We start from the raw sequence: 12,959 nt of genomic DNA on the forward strand, positions 1-12,959 counted from the left end.
CCCAAGGGAGGACGGGGTAGCGAGACGCAGGTGAGAGTGTTGCCGACGCAGGAGGGCTGGCATGTTGATTCAACAGTCTAGATTAAAGTGACCTAGGCCCAGCATGACGCCAATCCTTGGAGAACCAGCTTGCCGTGAGAATATGTGACATACCAAAGATTGCCGAATCTGATGATCTGGCCTGGGGCGAAGTTCTCGATTTGGTCGAGGTGGCCAATCGAGTCATTGACGAACGTGGCGCTGTCGAAGAAGAACATCTGAACCAACGCGTAGATTACACTGTCGCCGATGGGAGATCCCATCAGACCTCTACGTCCACCAAGCGGGACCTGCATGGGCCACCACCATCGGAGATGATTCCGGCAGATCCGTCGGTAGGGAATCCCGGCGTGGTGACTAGGTCGAAGGGGAAACAAGGAGGTGAGTTTACCCAGATTTAGGCCCTCCGATTGAGGTATTGAGGTAAAACCCTACTCTTGCTCTATGTATATTGTGATTGAAGTGTACAAAATACATGTATAAACCAAGGGATTGTAATGTATCTATCGACTAGCACGGCCCCAACTTCTATAACATAGCGGGGTCCCTAGGATTACACAACTAGTTGGCTACGTTGATGGAGGGGAGTCCTCCATGGCTCCGGTTTCCTTCTCTTGGACGACAAGGCCTCCAAGTCTTTTCTTACGAGGACCGTGGGTCAGACTGATGACCTAAGGCGAAACCGACCTACGGGGCCTTGGGCCGGCCTACTTGGCCCGACAACTGATAAGGTGAGACACGATTGGATCGTAACACCATCGTCGCAAAAGCATGTGAGCTCGGAACCATAATGACACATTCATTATTCTTCTACTCTTTGGGCCTAGGTAGTTGATAGCTATTCACACCTATATGTCTTAACACCAAAGTTCAAATCAACGTTTTATTTCTGTGATAGAGAACCCCAATTTAACATTAAAAGTATAGTTATTGACCTTTCAAAAAAAAACCACCTGCAAGGAGTATGTACATTTTTGCAATTGAACAGGTCATCAAGGAAAAGGAACACAGCTCAAAAAAAGAAAAGAAAAAGAAAAGGAACAGAGGAGAAACAAAACACGGAGTAAGAACCTTTCCAAGAAAACTCAGAGCAAAGCATCTACGCTACGCGTGGAGGCGTGGAGCCCACGCACCAAACGTCACCGCCAGCGCTCCTTCCTCCGTTCCCCAATCCCCCTGGAGGCGCGCCGCATAGCAGCGGCGACATTGGGCGGCGATGGCCTCGGTTAGGCCCCCTCTCCGCCGCCTCGCGCTGCTGCTTAACAGCCGCATCCGCGCCAACAACCGCTTCCTCGCCTCCGCCTCCGCCTCCACCTCCTCCTACCCCACCGCCGCCGCAGCCGGCGCCGCCACCACCGAGACGCCGGCGCCGGAGGAGCCGGAGGTCGTCAGCATGACGGATAACTGCGTCCGTGTAGGTGTCTTGCAACCTCTTTATTTCAGTAACTACAATCTGCTTTGCTGCTTCGAGGGGCAATTGTTCCATAAATTCGGGGATATATTTTAGGATCTTGTACGGATCGATATTCATTTTATAAGATTTAACTGTGGAGTTTGTCTATGTTTTTCCTTCAGTCGTATAATGACTCTGTAGAAATTTAGGGGTTTAAAATCCGAGGTTATCATTCTGGGAGGATCTCTTAGTTCTTAACTTCTTATTTGGTATGAAGACTGCAGAGTTCTATGAATGTTTCGTAATACAGATCATATACTGTTGTTCGCTCACAAAATTGTTGTGTTATTATAAGGAAAATGTGTCAGTCACCTCCGATACTTTTTATGTTCTGTATTTCACTTCTTCAGTTAGTTTAGCACGTACAGTGTCTGATCATGTAATTTGTTTGCTGCAGAGGCTCAAAGAGTTACATACTAAAGAACCATCTGCTAAGGGCAACATGTTGCGCTTGAGCGTTGAAGCTGGTGGCTGTTCTGGATTCCAGTACACCTTCTCACTGGATAGCAAGGAAAATGCTGATGATAGGTTGGTGGTCATGCTTCAGATTGAGGTTTCATGATCTTTGTTTGCAACACCATTTTTAGTGGGACATGGAATCTCCGAAATGTTTCTGTGGAAATAATGGAGCATCAACGTTTACCACCATTGTCTGGTCAGGGTACAGTTGCATGTCTCACATGCTGTTGATTTAACTGTAGGGTCTTCGAGAAGAATGGTGTTAAGTTGGTTGTCGACAATGTCTCATACGACTTCGTGAAAGGTTCAACAATCGATTATGTAGAGGAATTGATAAGCTCAGCATTTGTGGTTAGTTTTGAATGGCTCTATTGCTCAATACCTGAACTTGGGCGCTATTTTAGATTACCCAATTGTGACCCTCTGTTTTATGCTTAGGAATGTTCTCTGATTTCTGTCTGTACGATGTGCAGGTTTCAACCAATCCAAGTGCTGTTGGAGGCTGCAGCTGCAAGAGTTCCTTCATGGTTAAATAATTCGAACATTAGTAACTTTAAGAGGTAGCCTGACAGAACTTTGTGTTGCATTTTTTTTGAATTACTACAACACTTCGATACCTCCAAATAAGTCTCTGTTATTGCTACTATCTTAGGAATCTTATGTAACCTACTGCTTTACTAGAATATTTTTGTTATGTGGATGCATACCCATTGGTGGCGTGGGCCTAGCCTGCCGTATTCTGCACAGCCACCTTAATGCTTGGTGCCCAAGTCTTGGACTTCCATAGATATCTTAGACATAAATTATGGTTCTGTTTCCAAGTTTGTTACGTGAGCTGGCTATAGAATGCCAGACAGATATTATGGTGGGAGGAGAAATCGATAGAGAAGAACCCCCCTCCTCTCTCTCCTAGTCATGTTACCGTTAACCAACCCCAGTGGCATTGTTGCCTGCTGGGCAACACTTTGCCGGCCTTGAAGATCTTCTTGCAATGATATTAGCATCATGGCGACAGGGTACCCTGGGCCCGCTGTAATGGACCGAGCTCGGCGCCACAAAGATCCAGCAGTACACCATTGTCAACACATCATTGACAACGTCAAGGCCAAGGAGGAAAAAGCACCAAGGACCAGTACTCAGGACTTCCCCGAGCATGGTTCCCGGACCAACTTGGGCAAGGCGTCGCCCCCGAGCATGATGGTTTCAGCAATGGCAGCCAAACATAAGGAGCCAGGAGAAGTGCATGGGGCTTGCCCCCGAGTAGAACTCTGCTCCTTCTGGGCCCTCTCGGGGGTCTACCTGATGGCAAAACATTTAATGCAAGGCCTGCGCAACTCTCTTAGAGTTCCAAGGCCTGATCGATGCATTAAATCCAGGCCTGCATACCTACGGCGATCTACGCTTCATAGATACTCATCATGAGTCTACAGTACGACGGTCCGTCTCCTCCCAAGACGATAGCGCCTGCCGCTTATCAGACATGTGATAGGTGCCCCACCTTTTTGACTTTAGCACCACCACGGAGGCGTTCCTACATCAGCCTTGTGCCACTGCCCTATGGGCCCTATTGAGCTGTCTAATGGACGCGTTTCTCGAGGAACAGACTCGGCTTGTCGTCCACTACGCCAGGACCGTATGATGGCCCCATTTGGGGCGTGTAGTTTGTAACCCCAAAGGGTTCAACGTATCAATTTAATTGTAAAGGCCATTGTGGTACCCCCATGCCTATATAAAGGGGAGAACCGAGGCCATAGCAAATGATCGTCCGTTGTTAGGTGATCTCTCTCTACAAACTTAGGAGAAGACCAAAGCTAGGAGAAGAACAGAAGAACTATCCCGAGCACTAGAAGTGCCCCGAGCAGTAGCTTGTAACCACTCATATAAGCTGGTCAAGAGCTAGAGCAGGACGTAGGGTATTACATCTTGCGGTGGCCTGAACCTGGGTAAGAAACCCATGTCTCTGAGTGTAAGGTCCACTGAAGTGTTTTAGTCCTTAGCCAAACAAACAAGGGGTCTAGCCTTAATCCTCGATATCGACGATCACAAGTCAACATCTGGCATGCCAGGTAGGAGGCTAAGGCTTCGGTTTCCATTGAACCAGTTGCCTCAGCCATGCACTTGCACTATCGTGCTTGCGACGACGGTAACATCGTTCGTCATCGGCGCGCGCGGATCCTCACGGCACGGATGACCACACCGGTGCAGCTGATGAGCTCCATTCGAGGGGCACCGCGCCATTCGAGATATGGGCCTCCACCAGCATGCACTGGTCGACATGCTGCCGAGCGGTTTCCAAGGGAATAGTCAGGAGGCTGTGCTGTGGACTGTTTGAGTTCTTCAACGCCCCCCCCCCCGCGTTCTCGTGGAGGATGAATCTCCCATGGGCCCTTGGCTTTGGGAGATTGCGGGGTTGGTGGACATTGCCCGCCGCCAGTCGACGATTAGAAGCGCTTGCATCTTGACGCAACCCTTCTCGCTCGATCCCTTCGATGGCCTCGTTGCCATCACAGCTGCCAAGTCCACTGCGAGGCAATGCAAAGAAGCATCGTTTTGCGTCCCATCTCACCATCACCGCTTTCATGCCTGTTGATGATCTCCATGATGTCCTTGACCACAAGAGGAAGGCAAATGCCCCAAAGAAGGCACTAGCGAGTGATGTCCCGCATCCCTCTTTGACGAGCATGGCCTCACGAATGGGTGGGAGGTTCGAGCCCCCGTTGACAACCGACACCAAGCACGCCGCAAAGGACATCTCGGTGCATGCAGCAGGTGCCACGGTTGGGACAAGTGTACTACCCACCGTGACTGAGACAACAAGCTCTCAAGAGTGGAAGACTGTGGTATGCATCCACGGGGATGCTTCCGCACCCGCTTCACGCCGCCAGCTCAAGCTGCTAGCGTGGGAAGTGAACGCGGTGCTCCCAAGCATTGACGCATCCTGACCACTCAAGTGGTCGTACACCGCGATCATGTTCAGCCACGAAAACCACCCCAAGGTCTCGTCGGTGGTCTCCCCGACAAACATGCTGGTGGACGGAGGTGCGGGCCTCAACATGTTTCCTTCGACGTCTTCGATAAGATGCAAGTGCCCCTAGGGTGCCTGCGACCGATGAAGGCGTTTACAGTGCCGCTCGGGCAGGTGTCCTTGATGGTCGCCTTCGGTACCAGAGACACTACCAGAAGGAAAGCATCATTTTCGACATCGCCAAACTCGACCTCCGTCGAGCACCCGAGCACTAAGATTTCATCCGAGCGGAGGTGCATAGACTAAAAAAGCTCGGTTCGAGGTGATCCACCCTGAGTGGCTCGCCAACCCCGTCGTTATCCCGAAGGCTAACGACAAGCTAAGGATGTGCGTCGACTTCACCGGCCTTAACAAAGCATGTCCCAAGGATTCCTCTGCCCGGCATAGATCAGATCGTGGATTCCACGGCGGGATGTGATCTCTTGTGCTTCCTAGATGGATATTCTGGTTATCACCAGATTCACATGGCTAAAGAGGATGAGGAAAAACAACATTCATCACCCCAGTTGGAATGTTCTGTTACATCTGCATGCCTTTTGGCTTGAAAAACATCGGCCCCCCATATCGACGGGCCATGCTCATCGCATCGGAGTGCCAGATAGGTCGCAACATCGACGACCTCTTCGTGAATACCAAAGATCAACCCACACTCCTCTGCGATCTTGCAGAAACCTTTGGCAACCTCTGCCGCATGTGCCTTCGAGGTATTATGTTTTTCTGGTCGTGCCTTCGAGGAAGCTCCTGGGCTTCCTCGTCTCGAGCAGGGGCATAGAAGATCAACGCCATTAGCCAGATGCGCCCAGTCACCCACCGACGCACCTCAAGGACATGCAATGCCTCTCAGGCTGCATGGCAGCCTTGGGGAGATTCATCTCCAAGCTCGGGGAGCGAGGCCTCCCCCTATTCAAGCTCCTCAAGAAGTCGGGTCCATTCAAGTGGACCTTGGAGGCCGAACAAGCACTCCAAGGTGTCAAGCAGTCCCTCACCTCTCCGCCGATCCTGGTGGCACCAAGACCCGAAGAGCCATTGTTGCTATATACATCAATACATCATGGCCACTCCCCAAGTCGTGAGCATCGTCTTGTGGCGATACAGGAGGAAACGTCGGAGCCCGAGCTCAGGCTCGAGCCCCCGGCCGCGCTCATTCGTCAAATCAAGCTGCTGGGTCCAAGCTCCCAGCACCTTCCGAGAAGATGGCCGACCCTGAGCTCCCGCCCAGCCCCAAGCTGGCAGGCAAGCCCAGGCTCCTGTTTGGCCTCGAGCTGGTCGAGGAGCCTGGGCGGGCTCCCCGATTCAAGGACGTCTCGTACAACGACCAATCTACTTCATCAATGAAGTCATGCGTGATGCCAAATCATGGTACCCGCAGGTCCAGAAGCTACTCTATGCATCAAGGAAGCTGACACTACTTCCAAGCCCACAAGGTGTCCGTCGTCAGTCCCTTCCCACTTGATCGCATCCTTCACAACCATGAGGCCATTGGTCTCGGCGTGAATTTGTGAAGTGGGCAATCGAGCTTGGGGAGTTTGATCTCTGCTTGTCAGCTCCCACGCAATCAAGTCGCGCCCTAGTCGACTTTATCACAAAAATGACACCAGTGCCCAAAGACAAGGAGGAGGAGGTGTCCTTAACTCCCGGATCGTCGGTCTTCCGAACACTGGACGATGCACTTCGACGGATCCTTCACGCTCCAGGGCCCGGGGGCTGGAGTGGTTCTCACCTCTCCGACGGACGAACAACTCAAGTACGTTGTGCATCTCCTTTTCAAAGGTGCCACGAACAACATGGGCGGATATGAGGGGCTGCTCGCAGGCCTCTGTGCCGCAGCCTCCCTCGGAATTCGATGCCTACTCATCAAGGGTGACTCACAGCTCATCATCAATCAAGTGTCGAAGGACCTTCAATGCTTGGACTCACAAATGGCAGCATAACTGGATCAGGTCATGAAGTTGGAGCAACACTTCGACGGCTTGCAGCTACAACACGTGCCGTGCTGGGACAACGAGCTCGCCGACCATCTATTGCGATCGGCCTCCCGTAGGGAGCCGGTCCCGGTCAGAACCTTTGAAGAAAGGCTCTCTCGACCATCACCAGGTGGCAGGGCGAGGGCTTATGTCAGCATCACGGGGGACAGGTACCCCGGGCTTGCTGTAATGGGCCGAGCTTGGCGCCACAAAGATCCAGCAGTGCACCATTGTCAAGTCGCATCATCGACAACATCAAGGCCAAGGAGTAAAAGCACCAAGGACCGGTACTCTGGACTCCCCCCAGCATGGTTCCTTGACCAGCTTGGGCAAGGCGTCGCCCCCGAGCATGATGATTTCAGCAACGACAGCCAAACATAAGGAGCCAGGGGAAGTGCGCGGGGCTGCCCCCGAGCACCTTCAACTCCCCTGAGCATCAGCTCTGATCCTGGCGGGCCCTCCCGGGTCTACCGGTTGGCAAGGCATTTAATGCAAGGCCTGCGCAATTCTACTCTCTTAGAGTTGGAAGGGCCGACCGACGAATTAAATCCAGGCCTGCATTCCTACGGCGATCTACGCTTCGTAGATACGCATCATGAGTCTACAGTATGACGGTTTGTCTTGTCCCAAGACCGCGCCTGACGCTTATCAGAGACGTCACAATTGCCCCACCTTTTTGACTTTGGCACCAGCACGGGCGACGTATCTACATTAGCCTTGTGCCACTGCCTTATGGGCCCCAGTGAGCTGTAGATGACAGGATGGATGCATTTCTCGAGGAACCGACTTGGCCTGTCGTCCACTACGCCACAACCGGCTGGCGGGCCAGCATGGGGCATGCAGTTTGTACCCCCAAAGGTTCAACGTATCAGCTTAATTGTAAAGGCCATTGTGGTACCCCCCAGGCCTATATAAGGGAGGACCGTGGCCAAATCAAAGGATCAGTTCTTGGTTAGGTGATCTCTCTCTACGAACTTAACAGAAGACCAAAGCTAGGAGAAGAACAGTAGAACTATCCCGAGCACTAGAACTGCCCCTAGCAGTAGCTTCTAACCACTCATATAAGCTCGTCAAGAGCTAGAGCAGGACGTAAGGTAATACATCTCGCAGTAGCCTGAACCTGGGTAAAAAAAACGTGTCTCTGACATGAAGTTTACTGAAGTGTTTTAGCCGCTACCCGAACAAAAAAGGTGTTTGCCCTTAATCCCCGGTATCGAAGATCACACGTCAACAAACGACTTCTCCCTAAGCTCCTGGGGGTCATATGAACTTGGCATCAGAGACTATGATCTGTTCTGATGATGTTGATATTCTCTTCTAATTGTACTTCAAGTCCGGTTGCATTAGAATTATAAAACCTAGCTGAGTCTTTTTCAAGATACTGTGGCGTATTGAATTTTTTGCAATACAACATTTTTGTATAATGAACTGATTACAGCTAGAACGACAGCCATATGTTAGCTGAAGACAGCTTCTTTGTGATTCGAGATACACTTGTACAAGATAACCTACATACCAATGAATGAGATAACCTACGAATATACTCATACAGGTTAAAATTTTGTACAATTCACTGGATCAAAAATTTCTACTTACAAAGACCCAATTCAATATATAAACTTTAAGTTGTCCATTTTTTTTTCTGATCTGGTATTCACGTGCCCGTGTATGTTGTTATGGACAAAAGTTCCATGAAAGCCATAGGGCACTCTTTGTGGCAATGTTATTTTTGCAACAGGAGCACCTTCAAATTTTTGGGTATCAATAATGTGCACCTGCAACATAAGACATAAAGCTTCAAAATTGGACTCGTGTTTCATATGAAAATTGGGGGGTGTGTATGTAATGTGTTACAATGAAAACTTGCCTGTGACGTATTTGTTCTTTCATTATGTACAAAAGATATTATCCATCCATCATCTTCATGTGAGCCACCAACTCTTGGAACAAATGATGCTCCAGAGCAGAACTCATCTTCACTAAGCCGATGAATTTCCATCTTTATTAGATCTTCTGCCGATGTCTGGTGTACAGCTTGAATTTGAGTGAGGAAATCTTGGTTAAATAGTAGCTGAACTGATGCACGGAGCTGATTTATACATACCTCTGTATTCTCTCTCTCCTCAAGGCATAGTTTTGCAAAGCCCCCATACTTTGGTAGTACTGCAAGATATAAAGAAAAACTGAGTCAAGCTGTGATACATAGTACTGTAAACACGGAAATAGACGTAGGCACCCAATGTACATGCTCGTAATATAGAGTGTTGTTTGATTTTAGCAATACCTTTTTCACTACTGCTAGCAGATCTTGTTAAAGAATCCACTATTTGTGCGTAGCCATAACTATGACGCACGCCTGTGTAGTGGTTATTGATCATTGGGAATTCCAAGGAGCACTCAGTCCCAGTCAAATATTCCCCTGAAACAGTCTTCGTTTTCAGGTTTAATCTCCATTCAAACAAGCGAGAGAATAATTTCTCATTAATGCCTTGTTTCATGGCCTTGCCATCTTTTTTAAGCTCGGACCTTTCAGGGAGTATTTCTTGTTTGTTTAATCTTGGCCCTGGTATGACGGAGTCTGCCGAACGGAGGCCTTGAACAACAACCTAGGCCACCAGGAAAAGATGAAATTTGTAGTGCAGGTAGTTGCAAGGGACTTGAAGGGATGGAACACATATTTTTTCAATAAATTTCAGACATTATTTACAAATATATGAAAAAAGGTAACAAGAGAATACTATGTACCTCATCACCTTCTTCGAAGCAGTTGATAAGATGGAACATGCAGAATGGTTCAACATCGAACCACATAACTGACTCTGCGTCACCATAGCGGGGCATAATCCCAATTCTTGCATAACCTTCCTTCTCAAATTCGATCAGCCTATGCAACGTGTAATATGTGATTTTGATTTTACAAAATAATGTAGCTGCTTATTGTTGGATAAGTTTATATGAAGTACTTACTGACCGCCTGTAGTGAGTCTACCAATGTCAATAGTAAGTGGTATATCTATGATTATGTTGTACCTACATCAAGAGAAACAATATCTGTGAATTGCTATCACTGTTTACCATAATATTCTACTCTGAGATATTCTAGTATTACCAATCAAGTTAAAAATTCATAAATAGTATGTACTGTAATCGATAAATTGCTGGGAGCAAATGGTATTTCTTAAATCCACATACTTCAGAGTAACTCCTATGTCGTGACAAAGTGTAGATCTGTTCAGCTTGAGGTCAACTTTATGTTTTAGTTTGGTTCCATCATCTGCATTCAAATAAACTCGAGTTGTGGTTATAACTTGATTTCAACCTTGGCACATGAACATGGTGTAAAATTCTAGAGAAGTGCAACATATTATAAATTACCTGAGACAACACCAACAACTAGGAAAGGCTTCTTTGCATCTGAGCCAAAGATGACAAGTTCTCCTGATCCAGGAGCTACCTACAGTCATGTGAATGAAGTGCCTTAAATCAAACAGATGACTGAACAAGGATAACAACATGTGCATGTATTTGGAAACATCTTGTAATCATACTTTTGTATGCAGTGTGGTGTTTTTTTTTGCAGTTATTCATTATTATGTGCAACATATATGATTGTGTAAAATAGAGTACCTCCTCTTTTTTAAGTATATATTTATATATTTGCTTCTGATAAACCCTGGACTTCTGTTATTTTTGCAGTTAAATAGCGCATTGGTACGGACTACTCATCTTGCAAAACGCAGGGTTATATAAGCAAGGCATGTAACATAGATGATAGATAAATTCGACGTGGCTGCTTTTCCCCCCTTTTCCAGATCAGATCTGGAGTAAGCTTCCATCATATGTACCGCAGCTGAGTTCTTTCCACACCTGGGTTGTATTGTTCACTTATTTTTTGAGCCAACAGATTGAGGACACGGATGTAACTGAAACAAGGATGTTAATTCTGTTCTCTGGCAGATGTATCAATAAAATTAAATAATCTTGTTCTCTCGCAGATGTATCAATATGTTATTCTTTATTGATTGATATTTAAGATCAAGTTACTATGTGACTGCAGTATTTGTACCTTCTATAGTACTACCTCGGTAACTAAATATAAGATGTTTTTGCAGTTCAAATTGAACTGCAAGAACGTCGTATATTTAGTTACAGAGGTAGTAGTAGTAGTTCTGTTTTTGTGGTCTATACTTGCTTGATTTACTGTTCTTGTTAGCCATGGGGTTTATGAAGGATAGAGCTGCTGGTCACCCATACCTTTGGGTGAGCTGTGAAGGGCCGATCCCACTCCCCACCAATATCCCAGGTATTGCCTGTCTCAAGATTTTGTATGCAGATTTCCTGGGGCTGATGGCTTTCTGCGACAGCGTACACCCTACCCGCATGTTCAAACACATTGGTGTTGGTGATGTTCTTATTCACCTTGCCAAACCTCAGCTGCATCGCATGTTTACTCATTTCAGGTCAGGGTTTCTAGTAAACATCATATATATAATTTGGAATTTGCAAGTGTTAGTTACATAGTTGAGAATGTAGGCGACGATGATGGCTGCCGAGTCACCCTCGATAGCAGGGAGGAAGCATGGTTTCTGGCGGTCTTGTTCGATCTTCAATGTTTCGGATTGCACGTAGCGATTGTCGTAGGAGACTGACCAAGAAGAAGCTGAACCGGTCTTGGTGAAGTACAGGGCATGGAGCATGCCCTCGCCCTCAACCCATATCTCACTGGACTCCCCGAAGACGGAGACAGTCGAGTGGAGGGCGCCAAAGAGAGGATTGGAGCCTGTTATAATTTAGCTGACAGTTAGCTTCTTGTTTGCGATTCCTACTGCACTTACTTACACCACAGGAACCAGAAGATATGGATGATCACCATTTCTGATGTACACGCCCTCGGGGAAATCTTTGGGTATCTCTCCTTCAATCTGGAGTATCTCTATGGATCCACCGATCTCATCGACGGGCGCAAAGTTGCTCTGCAGACATGCCACAAGCAATGTTAATTTGCGAGAAAGGAAGCACGGCTGAGTTTGTGGGTTGTCATTGCCAGAATTTTTACACTGGAAGTTGCAGTAGAGTTTCATGGACTAGAGTACCTCAGACGGGAGCAGAGCTTGATGAGTAAACTTGAAGGTTGAGTCAACTATTGCATCCAGAAGCTTCTGTGGCGCATTCTTCAGCACCTGCGAGGCATCGTCGATGGTGGAAGAGAGCTGCCTTCGGAGCTCCTGGATCAAAGATTTCTGAGGCAAGAGGGCAGGAAGAACATCATCAGATAGAAACTTAACAAGAAACAAACTGATTTCTCCGACGACAGAAACCGGTAAACGTCCAGGAGACGGAGGGAGGGTCGACCTTTGGGTTGGAGGTTAGAGACGAGGACGAAGTTGTTGCACTGAGAGAGAAAGCAGGCCTGTAGTAGGCACGGGAAGGCCTCAAGGCATTTGGAGGAGAGGTAGTAGCTTTCAGCATTCTGAATTTCTGATAGTGACAAAGCCTGATCCTCCTGCAATCATGAGGAGGACGATTGACCTCCATTTATAGCAACTTCGATGGAGTTTCTCGCGGGATCAGACAACGGGCAGCAAACGCCGGGAGCATCTTGGAATATCCGACATGTCCTTGTCCGGGTGGGCGGTTGGGGTCGAGCGATTTGGACAAGTGACGGCACCAGTGATGACCGCCATTCCAGCGTATAGAATCCCTGCATTGTCCTAGAGGCTTTCGATGGCGCCAAAATCTGCCGGCCAAACCAGACCTTGGTTTCACTAATGTAGTCGAGATGCCACGAAGATCTCGTGTGTCCCCCGAAGGAGCAGTAACGTAGTAACGTGAACGAGACGCCACGAGGATCTCGTGCCGTGCTGCTCTCCGGTTTGGAGTCCAATCAATTCTTGGTGGCTGATCAATGTAGATGGCACTAGAAAGAGTAGTCTAATCTTGCAGACGCACGCACCGGAGCCTTGACTCTTGAGCCCCGCCGTAAAATAATCTGCTGCGCAGCGATGATGCTAGATTGCTA

The 12,959-nt window shown here is 48.0% G+C and overlaps 2 protein-coding genes across 3 annotated transcripts; one reads left to right on the forward strand and one right to left on the reverse strand.

Annotated features, from left to right (window-relative positions):
• Nucleotides 1-1,126: 1,126 nt before the first annotated feature.
• Nucleotides 1,127-10,986, forward strand: LOC123121248 (iron-sulfur assembly protein IscA-like 2, mitochondrial). The gene is made up of 5 exons (XM_044541160.1): nt 1,127-1,453; nt 1,890-2,020; nt 2,194-2,302; nt 2,425-2,511; nt 10,637-10,986. Exons 1-4 carry the CDS (start codon nt 1,256-1,258, stop codon nt 2,485-2,487), a joined length of 501 nt encoding a protein of 166 aa, XP_044397095.1. The 5' UTR covers nt 1,127-1,255; the 3' UTR covers nt 2,488-2,511; nt 10,637-10,986.
• Nucleotides 8,332-12,593, reverse strand: LOC123121247 (carotenoid 9,10(9',10')-cleavage dioxygenase). Of its 2 annotated transcripts, XM_044541159.1 has the most exons (13): nt 12,293-12,593; nt 12,034-12,180; nt 11,811-11,913; nt 11,458-11,720; nt 11,195-11,374; nt 10,316-10,394; nt 10,133-10,214; nt 9,908-9,970; nt 9,686-9,824; nt 9,225-9,546; nt 9,045-9,103; nt 8,808-8,963; nt 8,332-8,715 (listed from the first exon to the last, which is right to left on the reverse strand). In XM_044541159.1, the coding sequence occupies exons 1-13, from the start codon at nt 12,473-12,475 to the stop codon at nt 8,548-8,550; spliced, it is 1,944 nt and encodes a 647-aa protein (XP_044397094.1). In that variant the 5' UTR covers nt 12,476-12,593; the 3' UTR covers nt 8,332-8,547. The 2 variants fall into 2 exon arrangements, with proteins under 2 accessions (XP_044397094.1, XP_044397093.1); XM_044541158.1 differs by having other exon boundaries at nt 8,808-9,103.
• Between the last annotated feature and the right edge of the window lie 366 nt (nt 12,594-12,959).

The sequence above is a fragment of the Triticum aestivum genome, chromosome 5D (genome assembly GCF_018294505.1).
Source record: "Triticum aestivum cultivar Chinese Spring chromosome 5D, IWGSC CS RefSeq v2.1, whole genome shotgun sequence".
NCBI classification, from domain to species: domain Eukaryota; kingdom Viridiplantae; phylum Streptophyta; class Magnoliopsida; order Poales; family Poaceae; genus Triticum; species Triticum aestivum.

Coding starts and splice junctions, on each gene's coding strand:
- LOC123121248 (XM_044541160.1), top strand. CDS start 1,256: ATGGCCTCGGTTAGGCCCCCTCTCCGCCGCCTCGCGCTGCTGCTTAAC. Junction 1,454..1,889: donor TGACGGATAACTGCGTCCGT/GTAGGTGTCTTG, acceptor TGTTTGCTGCAG/AGGCTCAAAGAGTTACATAC. Junction 2,303..2,424: donor TGATAAGCTCAGCATTTGTG/GTTAGTTTTGAA, acceptor TACGATGTGCAG/GTTTCAACCAATCCAAGTGC.
- LOC123121247 (XM_044541158.1), bottom strand. CDS start 12,475: ATGGAGGTCAATCGTCCTCCTCATGATTGCAGGAGGATCAGGCTTTGT. Junction 12,181..12,292: donor CTCTAACCTCCAACCCAAAG/GTCGACCCTCCC, acceptor CTCTTGCCTCAG/AAATCTTTGATCCAGGAGCT. Junction 9,547..9,685: donor GCTTCGAAGAAGGTGATGAG/GTACATAGTATT, acceptor CTGGTGGCCTAG/GTTGTTGTTCAAGGCCTCCG.